Genomic DNA, 14964 nt, shown 5'->3' with positions numbered 1-14964 from the left:
AGAAATGTTCATAGATCTAACTTCATTTTTGATCATTAATATTACAGATTAACCGGAAAATCTGTGAAATTTGAAATGAGTTAACTGATTATTTATATCCTCTGTTGTTCTATAGCATGGTTATACAAGCCTAACAAGATAGACAAATTCAAATATCATTACATGACAGTATATAATATTCACTTATTTCTCAGTAAGACCCAGATTAGCTTTGATCTGCAAATTTTCATATTTGCCCACAAAACTCACAACGTGAGTTGAAAGAGAATATTTTAGCTCTAATTTTGTTATTCAGAGGTAAAAGCATATTAGGGTTAGATCTGTTCATCAGTGTTTCTCGAGATAGAAGTACTTCAGATATAAACTCTTAGTCACAGACGGAGCCTGAGAGCCTCTCCAAAAGGCATAACTTCACGCACTGTTGGCTGTACAGTAGCTATTTCCACTGAATGCTTGCTGCTGCTTGAATAAGCGGTAAGTCTGAAAACAAGGGCAGACAGAAGCCTCTTATGGACATTAATCATGTCGGCATCAGTTTGAAATGAGAAGCCTCACAAAACACAATCGTGTAATATGTAACCTTACAACCAGCGATCTACACTGGAAACTCTCAGGGACAATATAAACAAGCAGGCACTGGGAGCATGGCAAGATGGCAGAGCAGGAGCTAACGCCTTTCCAGACTCCATACAATAACACTAATTGTATATCTGAGCAAGAATTAATTTACATTATATATATATATATATAAATATATATTATATAGACAAACATCACACACTCTGCAGTTGCTTTTGTTTGATTTATTATAATTTATTTATTATTATATCATTTTTAACACTAAATAAGCATTCCCTTCTAGTGGCATGAGTCCTCATGTTCTTAGTAATCAAAAGGGGAAAAAAAATGTCATTTTTCCCTAAACAGAGTCCAATCAAAATATCTGATCAAAGAACACGCTGTCGAAAAGCTAAAAACATCACCCGAGCTGTCAAATTCTACATGGCAAGCATTAAAAAGTAGCGACAACCTATCAGTGTTAAAGAACAAAGTCCCTGTCTTAGCTGTAAGAAAACAAGCAGCTAAAAGAGAAAAAAAGTAGGATTGACACTATGTGGTATACCTGATAAAAACAGACTGTATTGGAAATACATGGGGGCATGGTTTCCCCACGGAAAATGCAGCAGTCTCTGAAGTGACAATAGAGACAGAAAAAAAATGTCCCTGTTCAGGTTGGGAGAATCCTTTTTTTTTTTTTTTCAAATGAAACTCAAACTACAACACTCCATATCTCATTAAAATAATATCTGTGGGCACTCATCTTGTTAGCTAACCAGTTTCAGAGGTTTCAGTGGTTTTGTACTGTAGACATGGCACCAGTAGGTGATTTGTTCATTTTTAACAGGAGGGATGGCAGTTGCACATGCAGCACTCTCTATGCTACTAACTAGGGGATGGAGAGGAGGCGGGGGGGTGGCAGGTTAACAAGGGAGACGCATTTTGATCATTTTGCTAAGAAGGGGGATAGCACCCCCCCCCCCCCCCCCGCCCCCCATATCTCCTACTGCATGGCACCATCAATACTTACTATTCAATCGCTCAGCATCAAAAACTCATTTTGAATGTTAGTGCCTGACAGCTTTACAGCTTACAGCTTTACCTCTTAGCATTATTCAATAGAATCACCGAACAGAGAGACCTAGGTTTCCCATTTGAACCAATTTCTTTATATGATCACAGGTCCTCTTAATAGATACCCAGCAAACAAAACACAATGTTATTCTTGTTAGCTTCTGAATGAAAAGTGATGTACTATCTAGTTGGCTACTAAATGTCCCTTGTTTGAGCTAAATTCATTGTGTGTGTGTGTGTGTGTATGTGTGATTACAGTGAAAGCAATTTGAACTAATTAGCTAATTTTAGTAAGGCATAGCTTGATAACTATCTAGCTAATTTGGGTACTGAAAGAGAGTTCTACCTCACAGTAAACTGATAGCAACTTGTGAGAGTTGCTTAAAATGAGTATGTTAGGTCTTTTAAGCAACAATGATAGCTTTCACAAGGGCTGCATGAGCTGGGAGTAGATATTGAGTGGTTTTGAAATATCTCTTTAGTGTACGATTTCACACAAAGTGAGGCCAACAGCCAATGACAAATTAAAATTCAATAACATACTATAATATGGCAACAAAGATGAGTGTTTTCTGTAGGCTATTAGTGACTTCTGTAGTATCACAGCAAAAAAAAAGAGAGCCAAGGAATAAGAAGGATGCAATGCAAAAGATGTAAACACAGAGCCATAAATACAAGCTGGACAGACGACTTAATATTTATTATTTAATATTTATAATATTTAACAGTAGAAACAATGCAAGGGTTAATTTAATCTGTCAGCTCACAGCTACCACTACAGGAAACACAGTAATTGAAAAGAAATGGCCGCACATCTTTATAGAAGCTTGTGTCCTGGAGTTATGCTAAGTTCTTCATGAGCTCATAATACAACATCAGTGACCGATGGGTAGCACCATACGCCTCCAAAATCATGCTGAACTGGCAACACGGTACAGGTGATTACATCTCACTGTGAGAGATTTTCATTCATAGAACACTCGCTTGTGATGTTCTAGAATGATGTAATATTTGTAAAGAGCTTTAGCTTGTGTTGCAACAAGCAGGTCTATGTAATAACACAAAATTAGATTCATAGAGAGATCATTTCTATCAGTTAATGAGCTTCCAGGTAAGAGATTGTTCACAGTTACATAATTATGCTAATAACAAAAGGTTGACATTATTCAGTCATAAACATCATTAATCAGCAAGCAATTTATACATACGGAAGAGTCTTTCAGTGCGCACGCATTGTCTTGTGTATTTTTGTTCCCATTGTATCTCACCTAATGTTAAAATGGCCACAATGTTGTAGCTGTCATGTTTTAATTATTTTCTTTCCAGATAATTACCTAGTACGATTTGCAGAATTTCTAAACCATCCATTTATATGACTAGACGTTTAGCTACTGAAGCAATTCATTTTAAGTACTTAACTCAAGGGGTACTGAAGGGTACAATAGCAGTGAAGCCTGGTTACAAGCCCAACATCCTAACCACTACACCACTCCATAACAATACAATAGCATATGAAACAATTACATTATAGAGATGAGTCAGCATTTATTTCCAACTTTATGGAAATATAACTGTCTGACAAGGAAATTGACTACCTGAAGACACAGTTTACAAATGAGGAGATATGGTAAAGGTGGGAGAAAGAAGTCTCCATGGCTGAAACAAAGTTCAAAAATACATGTTTCATGTCATTTGTATTTTGTCTCTAGGGGGAAATGGATTGTTTATTTATGCATACATACTAAAATTATATGCAAGAGAAATGGATATTATAATGTTATATTAATATTAAAAATACAAGCACATGGTTTTCAGGATTTTTAAAGTTTTATGCTCCAAAAATGATTTCAGCCCCAGCTGCGATCACTGAAAAAAATTCATAAATCTCCCACCCAGACAGGTGATAAGGGAAGTGATTTCTAAACTTCAGCCCACTACATGCTTCACACAACACAGCAAATGACTGACTGAGTCTGTGGTTTTAGGAATTAAAAGTTTGGGGGCAAACAGACACACTCAAAACCGTGAATCAATTTGCAATGACACTCATTTGCAACGAGGTCCGGGGAGTTTCAAAACATAAAGCAATCTGTGAGTAACTAAGCATTTATTTTACGAGGCTGACAGAGAAGCATGCGTAGCAATAAAGCCACTAGATGCAGAGGCAAAGCAAAGAGACCACAGAGCCTAAAAATCCCCAAGAATTAATATTTATGAGCAGACACTGAGTACCAAAATGTACAACCCTTCAAGGCAGACTTGTGCCTAAATAAAAACCACAACTTCAAAATTAAAATATTAATTCGCAAATGGATCTTCTTGTGTCCAAAAATAAAACTTTGTTGTTTAGTACTCTTTCTCATTGCCATTCGTTCGTGTAATTTGCATTGCTTTTCACTGCTGTTACTTGCACGGCTTTCTGTGGTCCTTCATTTGACTTCTTTTTACTCGTCAGTGTATCTGCCAATCACACCTGTGCAGTTGACAGATTGATGATGCCTATTCCTGTGAGTCCCGGATCTTTTCAATGTCACCCCTTGGATTTCCCACAGAAATCCAACTCCGTCGAGGAGCGAGGAGTGGTGGACGGGCAGGTGAGATCAGGTGAAACGAATCAATGATACAAATGAATAAACTGGATAGAAAGGATGGAAATATGAATGTATAAAAGTTAAGAACTTTTCATGGCAGCAGTATTGAGAATACCAACCAGGTCATCCTAACTACTCTTTCCGTAACTGACTTTACAACCAATTTACATGAGAACCAAAAATGCAATAACTGAACAAGAACCTATGTTCCGTTCACACTTACATCCCACTCACATAAATACATAAATACACAATACAACAAAACCTCTTCTGGTATTTTAGAGGTTACCTGGTTAGCTTATATTCTTACTCATCTAGCTAGCTAAAAACTCAAATATGAAAGGGGATGTATCCTCTCTAAATACTCTGAATGCCAACCTTTTGATTTGAAAATATTGCAAAGAAAAACTTACGCTTATGTTTGTTAAACTTTACTTTGACTTTGAAAATACTCCAACTGAAAATGCTACTGTTTTTTTAACTTCTTTCTTTTCCTTCCCAACCAGTCTTCTTCAGAATGACGACAACTTCCAGCCACAGAATCTCCATTTGAATATCAATTGCGGAGGCATTGTTACTCAGGGAAATTATAGTTTCCTTGCATGTACTGCACGTACACACTCAGTGTGGTAAAAATCACAGCCTAAAGTCTGAACACCACTTTTCATCCCAGCTGAATAAGTGTGGCACTCTCAAATACATGTATAGGACTGCACCATTCCTCTGGGGTGCTTGCTAGGACATGCTGCCTATGGTCTAATGTTATTTAGTAAATCACTCCCAGTGGAATCCATGAATTGCACACATCTTGAGATGTATGGGTCGTGTGTGCACAAATTACCAGAGTGACATAATTAAAACGAGAATTATTTGCTCTGTTACAGCAAGATTTTCTCATGGACCCAGTTGAGCAGGCAAGGGAGAGGACTGGGCAGACTATGGCTTTTACTGATAAAGAGATCCAACAAAAAACAGAATCTACTCTGGATACTATTCAAAAGAATATTTTCCCAGGGAGGACACAGTAGATAAATTATTTTCCAACAAATTGTACAGACCTTGCGATTTGGATCAAGCAAAGCATGCTTGAGTATTTCACATCTTCATTCATTGCTTTACCAGTTAGCTTCCTACCCAAGTCAGAATAATACAAATGCATTGTGCTTTTCAGATACTTCAAAAATCATTGTCTTGTTTAAAAACATATATTTTGTATGTGGGTTACTTCTGAGGCTTCCAAAGTAAATACAATGCAAAATATACTGAAACAATTTAGAATACTGCAAAGCAATTTCCAGAGCAAATCCACTCCTCTTGATTGAGCTAATTAACAACTCGATTACTGAATGTTAATACTCCCTCCCTGTGTTATTAATTAAATATGCTTACCTGCTTAATAAGAAATGCAATAATTAATGACAACAGTGACCACACAAGACACTGGAAAAACAAACACCGTCCATCTTAAATGCTTACTTCTCTCCAAAATGAAAGAAACACATTTCAAGATATACGCATCTCCTTATGCAGTAGATTAATGTTTACCTACAGGATTTCTATTCCTAATTCTGGAATGCTGATCCTGAATCGGTTTATCACACGTCCTTTTTATGCACACATACAAAATAAAAAACACTGGAGAAACGGCCACCTTTCCACCAGTACAAATACCACATACTGCACTACCACAGATTCCATCGTTGGTTAACACTTTTATCTTCGTTTGCACATCTATAACAATGTCTACACATACAGCTATCTCAATACCTCATTTCTGTATGTGTAAATGAGTCAACTCCCCAGCCTGGTATGAAGAGAAATGCCACAAACCAATGTCTGACCAGTTTCCATCACTACCCCCTGACACTCCCAGCCCCTCTAGGAAAATTCTAGGAGCAACACTGAGAGGGACCCAGGTACATTTGTGTGTGTCCCCTTATCAGTAAAGGACAAAGTGATGCTTTTAGCTAGGCTAACTAGCTAGGCTTTTTTTTTTTAAAAAAACACTATCAATCAAGCCAACATATTGTACCATGAGAGTGATGATGAGAAATCCTTGTCAGTGTCGTTGAGGCTGTCAACACGGATTCTTTTTTTTCTGTGCGTCCTTCCTAAACAAACCGACGGGCCCGCACTTCTGAAATAATTACGTCGGGTTTTGGGCTCCGCGGGTTTTGTTCCACGCTAGGCACTTCCCCAGAGTGCTTGTGGCAGGCGTGTTCGAGGCAGCGGCGCAGGCATTAAGAGCTGTCTGGTGTTCTTTTGCTCATTTCATCCTCCCCCACAACCACACAATGCGTCAGGTGTTCGAAATGTGGCCGCGAGGATTAGGTCATTACGAAACAATTTTCACAGTTCCCAGTCCTTCAGGGGAACAAAAATGGAAACACCAGTAGTTACATTGCGGTCACAGCAGCACCATGTCCTGTAAGACTTTTTTTAACAAATAAAAAGCCCCTTCAGTCTTTAACACTTTGGGAAATTAAGTAACTTTTCCTTCATGTTGATGAAAAAGCATTTTGAGTGAGGCGATCAGTGAAATTAACAAAAAGTATGAACACGGAGTCTAAAAGAAAGTGAGACGGAGGGCTACGGAGAGTCCTGAGGTGTTGCAGCTGAACAATCGGCCTCAAAATGAAATTAAACTGAAGTGCAGGACTGAATGACTGAGTCTTATAATTACACTACTCTTCCTGCAATACAGGAAGCCTTTTCCGCCACGCATCAATGCCATTCCCACATCTACGGTAGGTTGGAATTGATCAATCGGAAGTTAAAAAATCATGATTATCCTCTTAGGGAAAATTGAGACAGAACAATGACCTATCATATGTCTGCAAAACAGTGTGAGTGTTTTTACAAGCCACAGTACAGCACAGCTGGCATCAGCCCAAACTATCCTGAAATGCTTGAATCAAGTCTCTTGTGAAAAGCCATACACCATTAAGTAACCAGATATGGAAAAATATTTTCTCTGCCATTAACAGGTGGTGTGAAAAAGAGGGGGAGATTTGTGCTATCACTGCTCCCAATCTATGAAAAAAAATGACTAGAGCCTGCAGAATGAGTGTGTGTGTGTGTGTGTGTGTGTGTGTGTGTGTGTGTGTGTGTGTGTGTTTGTGTGTGTGCATAACAGAGTGCAGTGGGCTCTGGGATATGCCTTGGGTCATTCCCAGAGAGAAACAGGAAGTCTGATTTTTCGCCTTTCTCATGCCCTTCAAAGCCTGTCTGTCTACATTGGGAGGGGTGCGTGAGATTCATAGTGTGAGTTGTCTAATCTGCAGCTTGCATTCAGTGAAAAAATGCATGAGTACATATGTTTAAAATGCTGTCGGTCTGATACTTAACCTAGACATTAACTCCTGGTTTTCTCTGATACACTTTATGGAAAACAGCCTTACAGAAGACACTTACACACAAGTTAATTTCAAATATATATTTGAAGTAAAATAAGTTTTTAAAAGCAACAAAACAAGCTGTTTTTTTTTTACAGCGCAACAGATTTAAGTCTGTGTCCCCCTGATCAACGGGTCTTGCCAATATTGCCTGCGTCATTGGTGACGCACCCAAACATCACCCTCTGTGCTTTCACGTTTCTCCATCTCCTCATGAGTCCACCACAGCTCACAGGGACCCAAATAACCAGAAACCACCCACGCCCCACTGTTTGCTGTGACCATATGTGTGTGTGTGTGTGTGTCTGTCTGTGTCTGTGTTTGTGTGTATTTTCATCTCTAGAGACGTTACCTGGCAGGATTGTGTGTACGGTGTTAAATTGAAAATGGCTGTGTAACTATAGTAAACCGATTGAGAATGTGCAGCTAGGCAGCATACTGTATATATTTTGCACATTTAACACATTTAGATACATGCACATTGAGAACTTATAAACTTGTAATATGCAGCAAACTTCTACTATGTATGTGTATATTTGTTTTCCTCATATTTCTCTTTTCAGTATTTTAATTAAGCCTTTTTCACAAGGTGCAGAGGCTTCCTTCAAAGTTAGATTTTACTGTTCCCTATGTGCAATGACACAACAGCAAACATTTACAATTGCTCTAACCAGGCAAAGTACTCTTAATCTTGCAATTACTCATGACTCAACGCATAAAAAAATAACGCTAAGTAATCTAGATGTGCTAAAATGCAGGATAATCAGGGAGAAGTAAACCCATCCATTAAAATGAATGATATCATTCAGCATTTAGAATTAAATATACTGTTTTAAAGAGGTGTAAAGGTTCATGCATTTTGCACAGTGAGGGACAGTGCAGTAAAGTAGTAAACTTTTAGGGGAAATACACACAGTTATGCTTATGACACAACTATTGGCTATGGCAGATTACCAGGATGTCTGTAGAACCCCAAGGGTACTTTCCCCCTATTGTACAGGACCTCCAGTATCCAAACGCTCTCCTGCCAAACGTCCACTGAAGACCCCCCCTTGTCCTCACATCCAAGGATTCTCGCCTCTGTTTGATAATGTAACACATTCTATATCAAGAAGCAATAAAGCTGAGAGTCCAAAGCCCTGGTCCATCCACGGGCTGATCAGAAGCGACAAGCGGGAAGATAAGAAAACTGGGATATGCATATGACAACTGGAGAGTATTAGATTATTCTGTTTCAATTTTTAAACATTTCTTGGCAAGCGCACAGCCCTGCAACACAGCTGAGATATTCTGGTTGATCAAGTTTCACTTTTATGCCGGAGCTACTGGTGCATTATGTTGAGCAAACAGAAATATAGACAGGAGCTTCCCTCACTCCTCTGGTGAAGATTTAAAGGATTCAGTAAGCAAGCAGAAAATGGACAACAGTCCTCATAAAAAGTAGGCTCTTGATTTCCGGTACAATAAGCACACTGCAACTGTGTCATTGTTTCCACACTCTGATTACATTGTGTACGAATAATAACACCGTTGAATGTTTAGACTAACACACCAAACTGTGACAGACATTGGCTATACAGAGCAATGAAGTCCTCCTGTTGCCTACTCACATTATGTAGAAACTACAGGTTCAGGGGTTTGACACTGTCTTCAGTGGTTCTTCTGTCTTTTTTATTCACTATCTTCAAACAGCCATAACAGTTCCTTTTCATGTTTTATCTGGCATGTATCCTGTGTGCACTTCTGAAAATTCATTAGCCCCGATTCAAACCGCTATCAGATGTATATAATCTTCGTACTTGCCAATCATTCAGCATCAAAATACCTTTCAGGCCTGTTGGCTCATGAATATTTATGAGCCCAAAGAACAAAGGGCTGTCTTGATAAAAGCTCTTTTGCAAGGACAGGCAGCAATGGAGAATGTCGTATAATGCTAGAAAATAGAATGCCTTTTGTAATGTCCTCCAAACAGGAAGTTCTACCTCCAGAACAGAAATCAATAAATAATCAAGGGCAGGAAACAACTCTTGAAGTGCAACTTCCTCAACAGTGCGGGTTTACTCAGTCTGTCTCCACTGTGGTCTGAACGAAAAGTCTGCAGATTGCTCAGAGGAACAAAAAGCTGCACACGGCTGCAACCTTCACAGTACCGTCTCTTACTCTTTGATGACTTTTTAGTCATCAAAAGTGGCACTCCAGCAATTGTTAATACCACCCTACAGTTTGAGCCAAACAAGACGATCAAAAGTTGTTACCACTTTATTCCTATGATAAAGGTTCGGAAGCCTAAAAGTACTGAGAAGAGTGCCTGTGGCAATATGATGCAAGCAAGGACCTTATTATTCATTAGTATAAATATTCACAAAACATGCAGGAGGTGTGGAGGTGTGGTGTGCCCACAGAGGTTTTATAATATAATTCTATGCAGACTTGCTTGTGGAATAAATTCTGATTTTTTTTTTTTTTGTTTGTTTTTTTTTGTTTCAAAGGTTTAGCTTTTTTCAGTATCATCTTTTTCATAACTTTAATCTGAGCAAAACTTTTCTCATATTAGGTAGCTCTTTTGCTATATTTGCTGAAAACTAGAGAACGCTATCATTACCCTTGCTTTAAAGGGGCTACCAACAGTTTTCACAGAAAGCTATTTTCAACACTGCAAAGAGAACAGTGAAGTGAAGTATGTACTGATATATCGGAGTTTGCTAAAAATCCAGTTCACTTTGGTTCAGCTGGTGTTAAAAAAGAGTGAATTGACATGCTTAATGTGAACAAAGGCATGATCTTTCTCTTTTTCTCTCTCTCTCTCTCTCTCTCTCTCTCTCACACTCACTCTTTCTATCTCTCTCTTACTCATCCTCTCTCAAACTCTCTCTCTCACACACACACACACACACACAGATGTCCATGATATCTCTTCAGTGCTCAACCAGCGTATATTGTTTTGGGGCATTCTTCCCACAGTGTAGGAGGCAAGGTGAAGCAGAGGAGACAGATTTATTCAACAGACCCTGCAGAGGTGTCAAAAAGTTCCCTTCTTTCCTTCTTTTTTCCCATTTTCACACTGTACCTCAAATTAATTGCTTTGAGCAAAAACACAGACAACACAACAACGTTTTATAGATCCAGCTGCTGATATGCTGCATATATCTGAAAATACCACGGCCAGATACCTGTCATTTTTCAGAGGCACAGTCATTATGGTACTTGTGGAGTTATTAACTGCGCTGCTGTGAGACCAGCTGATAGATGGGAGGCAGAGATGGGACCACTCAGGCATTATTAAGCAAACGCAGACTGAATGCACTCTTCCACTCCACAGAGACCTTTAGGCCCCCGTGCTTCATTAATGAATATAGAGTTTTAGAGTTAACTAAAATGACTAAACTAAAACTTTGTAACTCTTAGAAAAAGGTGTTACCCATTACAAAAAAAAAAACAGTTTTGGATGAATGTGACACATAAATTGGGGCAGAGTGTTCCATATTTTTTGGGTCTTCTAAAGAGAACAATAGCCTGTGGACTTTTAAGAACTAGGGTATGAAACTGGAACCATAATCTTTCAGATATGTCTTAATGGGCTCTTGTGCTTTAAGTTATTCACGGCGTACACTGCAGCGTTTTTTGAGATGCCCCCTAGAGAGCACCAGTACACTAACTCCTCTCCAGCTGCTGAGCCAATCAGCTTCACCTTAGGAAAACTTAGTAGGTGATATTCAAAGTAAATACAAAAATAAGGAACATTTTTAGCTATTACAGTAATTTATATATATAAAAAAACATAACTACTGTCACTTTCATTTATTTAATTCTTTTTAAGTAAAATAAGGTGACATATGAATGTGGAAAAAACTGATACAGTTGAAAAATGTTAGAATGCCTGCCCAAATATATTCCTTTTAAACTGATGAGTTAATATTTAATACTGATTATCATACAGGACATTGCTTTTTCATGGGTGTTTCTCCCACTGTGGCTGTCCTTACTAGCAGAGCCCTACATGGAGAAAGTGGGCTATTAAGCAGGCCTGCATTCCAAAATACCACAACTCCTGTGCAGATGAAGCAGCCTCTTTCCACATAAACACTAATAATGCCTAAAAATATTATTTGGAGAGATTTTTAAGATCACACTTCATGACACCAAACTGCAACACACTGTAGAAACTTAAATGCCAAACACTCGAAAAGGAGACCAGCTGCCTGCTCGCTCATAAACACAATTTACTTAGACATGCGCTTACAGATGTGAGCGGTTACTGTAAAGACATCAGACCATTTCCTTCAAGTACATTCAAAGAGCCATGTAACTCATACACACATTAAGTGAGTGGATATTTGGTGGGATTAAGATACTCTGCTCAAAATGATGAGAGACATCTATCGGTGCGATTTGAATCTAAATTTTGTCGAGTTCAGAGATCTCTTCTAATTATACAGTTTTACTCAGACGGCCAATTTCTTAACACAAACTATTACAATGAATCCCGATTTCTGGACACAACCACAAATCCATAACCAATCAACCAGACGTCACACACGATGTGTTAAAGCGATCGTTATTTGCAAGCTCACGCTCCGTCCAAAAATCAACGTGAAATTAGTATGTTGTCTTGATGTCGCATTACCTCGAATAAATTGGGCTGTCTTGGGGACGACTGATCATAGAACTGATAGTTCGCTGAGCCGTCTGCTTCCGATCCCCAAATGCGGCTTATCAGAGGTACTGCTCAGCTTCGTTCAGTTTACCATTCACTGAAACTATATATAGATTTCGACTTTATCTGCAACCACGATAGCACTAGGTCTTACACCCCGTGCTTGACCTTGCCTTTGGATTAACCTAATGAATCCCAAATTTGCTCCGTGAAGAGACGTGGCCCAAGGACGCGCAAAATACATCACATTTCAGCTCCTGAGGTTATTTAGCATTAAATGGAGGCGTTCAATGAAATGATTCCAACTTATAACAGCAGTACACCTTCGACAATTAGGAAACTGCGGTAGTATGATCGCGCATGTTATTTTTTGGGGAGGGGAGGGTTGCGGCGTGTTTTACGTCTCTGTTCGTGCTATGTGGAGAGGTGGTGGTGTGCGAAATGAGTGTAAACATTGTTCAAGTTCAGAATATGAAATGCTGAATTATTCGTTTCTTGCGCGTGCAATTTTGTGCCAAAGCTACGGTTCGATTAACGTTGAATTGACGGGTTAGTCTGATCACAATAACTGGGACAGAGCAGCGATCACCTTCAAATGAAATATTATTGGCGCTGTATGCTCTACATATGGTAGTTTTACTCACCCTCCCTCACACACGTACATTTTAGTTTTGACCAAAATAAAAATGTCATCCGCAAGTAAATCAGCGATAAACATACTGTTAGCTATGCAACCACCTAATTGCATCCCTGATGCATAAGCCTGGTTGTGCACACCTTTCCTGTAGCATTTAAGAGCCCATAAAAGTGCGTACATGGAGAAAGAAAACAAAATAAATTCACATTGTCTTGAACGCACCGCATTTCACACGTAAATCTGAAAATAGCCTTTTCCAGAGCATTTCCTTCTTCAGTAATTCAGCTAACACGATGCATTCCAACAGATTGATCAGAGACGGAATGGAGTGTCAGTATGTGCCCGAGTATTGTCCGCATGCTCGTGCTACCTGTTAACGTGCAGTACAATAGAGTTGGTAACAAACAGCAAACCGTATAGATTTGGGGTTTATGTCTTTCTTGCGAAATAAATGCATGAACTTTACCTTTTCCTGTCGTCTCTTTCGCCATCCCGCCTTGTGTGTCTTTAATGAAGAAACGTGGTAAGTCTCTTCGTGCGTCTGTGTTCCTCGAACAACGCGAAGTCAGTCAGCTTTAGTCCCGATTCCTGCGCCCCCTTCCCTGTCCGCGAGCCTGCACCTTCAGGGTCCGCTGCTGGCACGAGAGGAGACCGGCAAGCGGGCGCGTGGGTGAGCGCGTTCTGTGGTACGGCTGTATGCGCGAGAGATGCACAAGCAGAGGGTCCGCTCCTGGCATTTAACTGGGAACGCTTGGTGTATACATTCATATCTCTGCAGGCGCACCTGCCCTCCCCTATAGTACTGTGTACATAACCGCCGCTTCTCAAGCACCAGTGTTTGACTGCCTCCAGTGGTTCGCATGCAGGGTATTGCAGGGAATCCCCTAGTTTTTTTTTCTCAAATTTCTTTCATTAGATGTGCAAAATCAATTTAGGATTGTGTTATAATTACAGTTAACTGGTTACTTTTTCGTATAGCTGAAGGACAGTAAACTTTGAACTCCTTCATGTCAAAGAATACCAGCTCTGAAGATGATGAAGAGGAGGAAGGAGACAAGCATGGGGAAAGGTCTCGTTAGAGGGTAAACATCCATGGCTAGTCAAGGAAGTAGGTGATGAGGAGGGAGGAAGAGCAAGGGGATTATAAAACTGGCTTTGAAACGGTAGCTACCGTGTCTCTGGAGAACAGTGGATACAAAATCGGTGCTTCAGAGGATGATAAACACAAATTGGTTTCATTTTTCATGGGGGAAGATGCTGTTCCTGTGGTTTCGAATTATCTTCTCTTTTGAAATTGTCAATAATTTTGTACTGTATGAATACCCCCTACTGGAGTTCAGAAATACCAGCACACAAATTTTAACGTCCATAAAAGTAATTTTTCTGAAAACAAGGCCGCATTAGGGAAAGGTGAATAAGCACCAATGCACAGCTCATGCAGAATTGTTTCACTGTCTCATGGAAACCCTTAGCTCTCCTGAGGTCAGGGTTATAGAAACTAATTAGCCTAATTGCCACAATGGAGGGCCATGACTCAGCATAAAAGTTTAAGAGCACTTGGCATGATGTGAATGAGCTACAGATGCTTCAAAAACATTAGCTTTTCAGAGTAATAAAAATTAACGTTGTACTTAAAAGCTGCTGAGGCCGAGGTCACTTCAACCCAATCAATCTCTATATCCTTATGAGAGAGCCCTTTGAGAATATTTTTAGTTTACTTCAAAAAATGGGTCATGTATTACAAATGCATTGATAATTGTGTTCCATATTATTCATATGTAATGAAGGAGGTGGTATGAGCATATATTGTGAAATCTTACATTTGGTGTCATGTATGAATGTGCTAAGAATGTATACATTTATAATCCACAATGTTTTTAATTGAAAACATGTTACATATTTTAACTGATTAGCATTAATAGCTTTATTAATATTTCATAAGGGAAGCAGAAACAGGTCATGCAGTCTGATCGAAGGGTCTACAGCGGTCTGATCTGAGTGCTCTTTAGGTAACCTGAATGTTGCAAATAATTGTCACCTCAACAAGGATTGCTC

The 14964-nt window shown here is 39.2% G+C and overlaps 1 protein-coding gene across 5 annotated transcripts in view; it reads right to left on the bottom strand.

The window, feature by feature from the left end:
* Positions 1–13670, bottom strand: part of LOC118774941 (membrane-associated phosphatidylinositol transfer protein 3-like) — a 90907-nt gene extending 77237 nt beyond the window's left edge. For 4 of the 5 annotated variants that reach the window (XM_036524565.1, XM_036524567.1, XM_036524566.1 and 1 more), the window contains exon 1: positions 13376–13670. In XM_036524565.1, the coding sequence (XP_036380458.1) occupies positions 13376–13400 (25 nt within the window). In that variant the 5' untranslated portion in view covers positions 13401–13670. Of the gene's footprint in view, positions 1–12242; positions 12355–13375 lie in introns of those variants that run through there. The other variant, XM_036524569.1, reaches the window with a different exon arrangement.
* Positions 13671–14964: the final 1294 nt, after the last annotated feature.

Source organism: Megalops cyprinoides, chromosome 3 (assembly GCF_013368585.1).
Source record: "Megalops cyprinoides isolate fMegCyp1 chromosome 3, fMegCyp1.pri, whole genome shotgun sequence".
Taxonomy (NCBI): domain Eukaryota; kingdom Metazoa; phylum Chordata; class Actinopteri; order Elopiformes; family Megalopidae; genus Megalops; species Megalops cyprinoides.
Note: the sequence above shows the minus strand (reverse complement) of the source record. Positions and strands in the feature narration are given on the sequence as shown.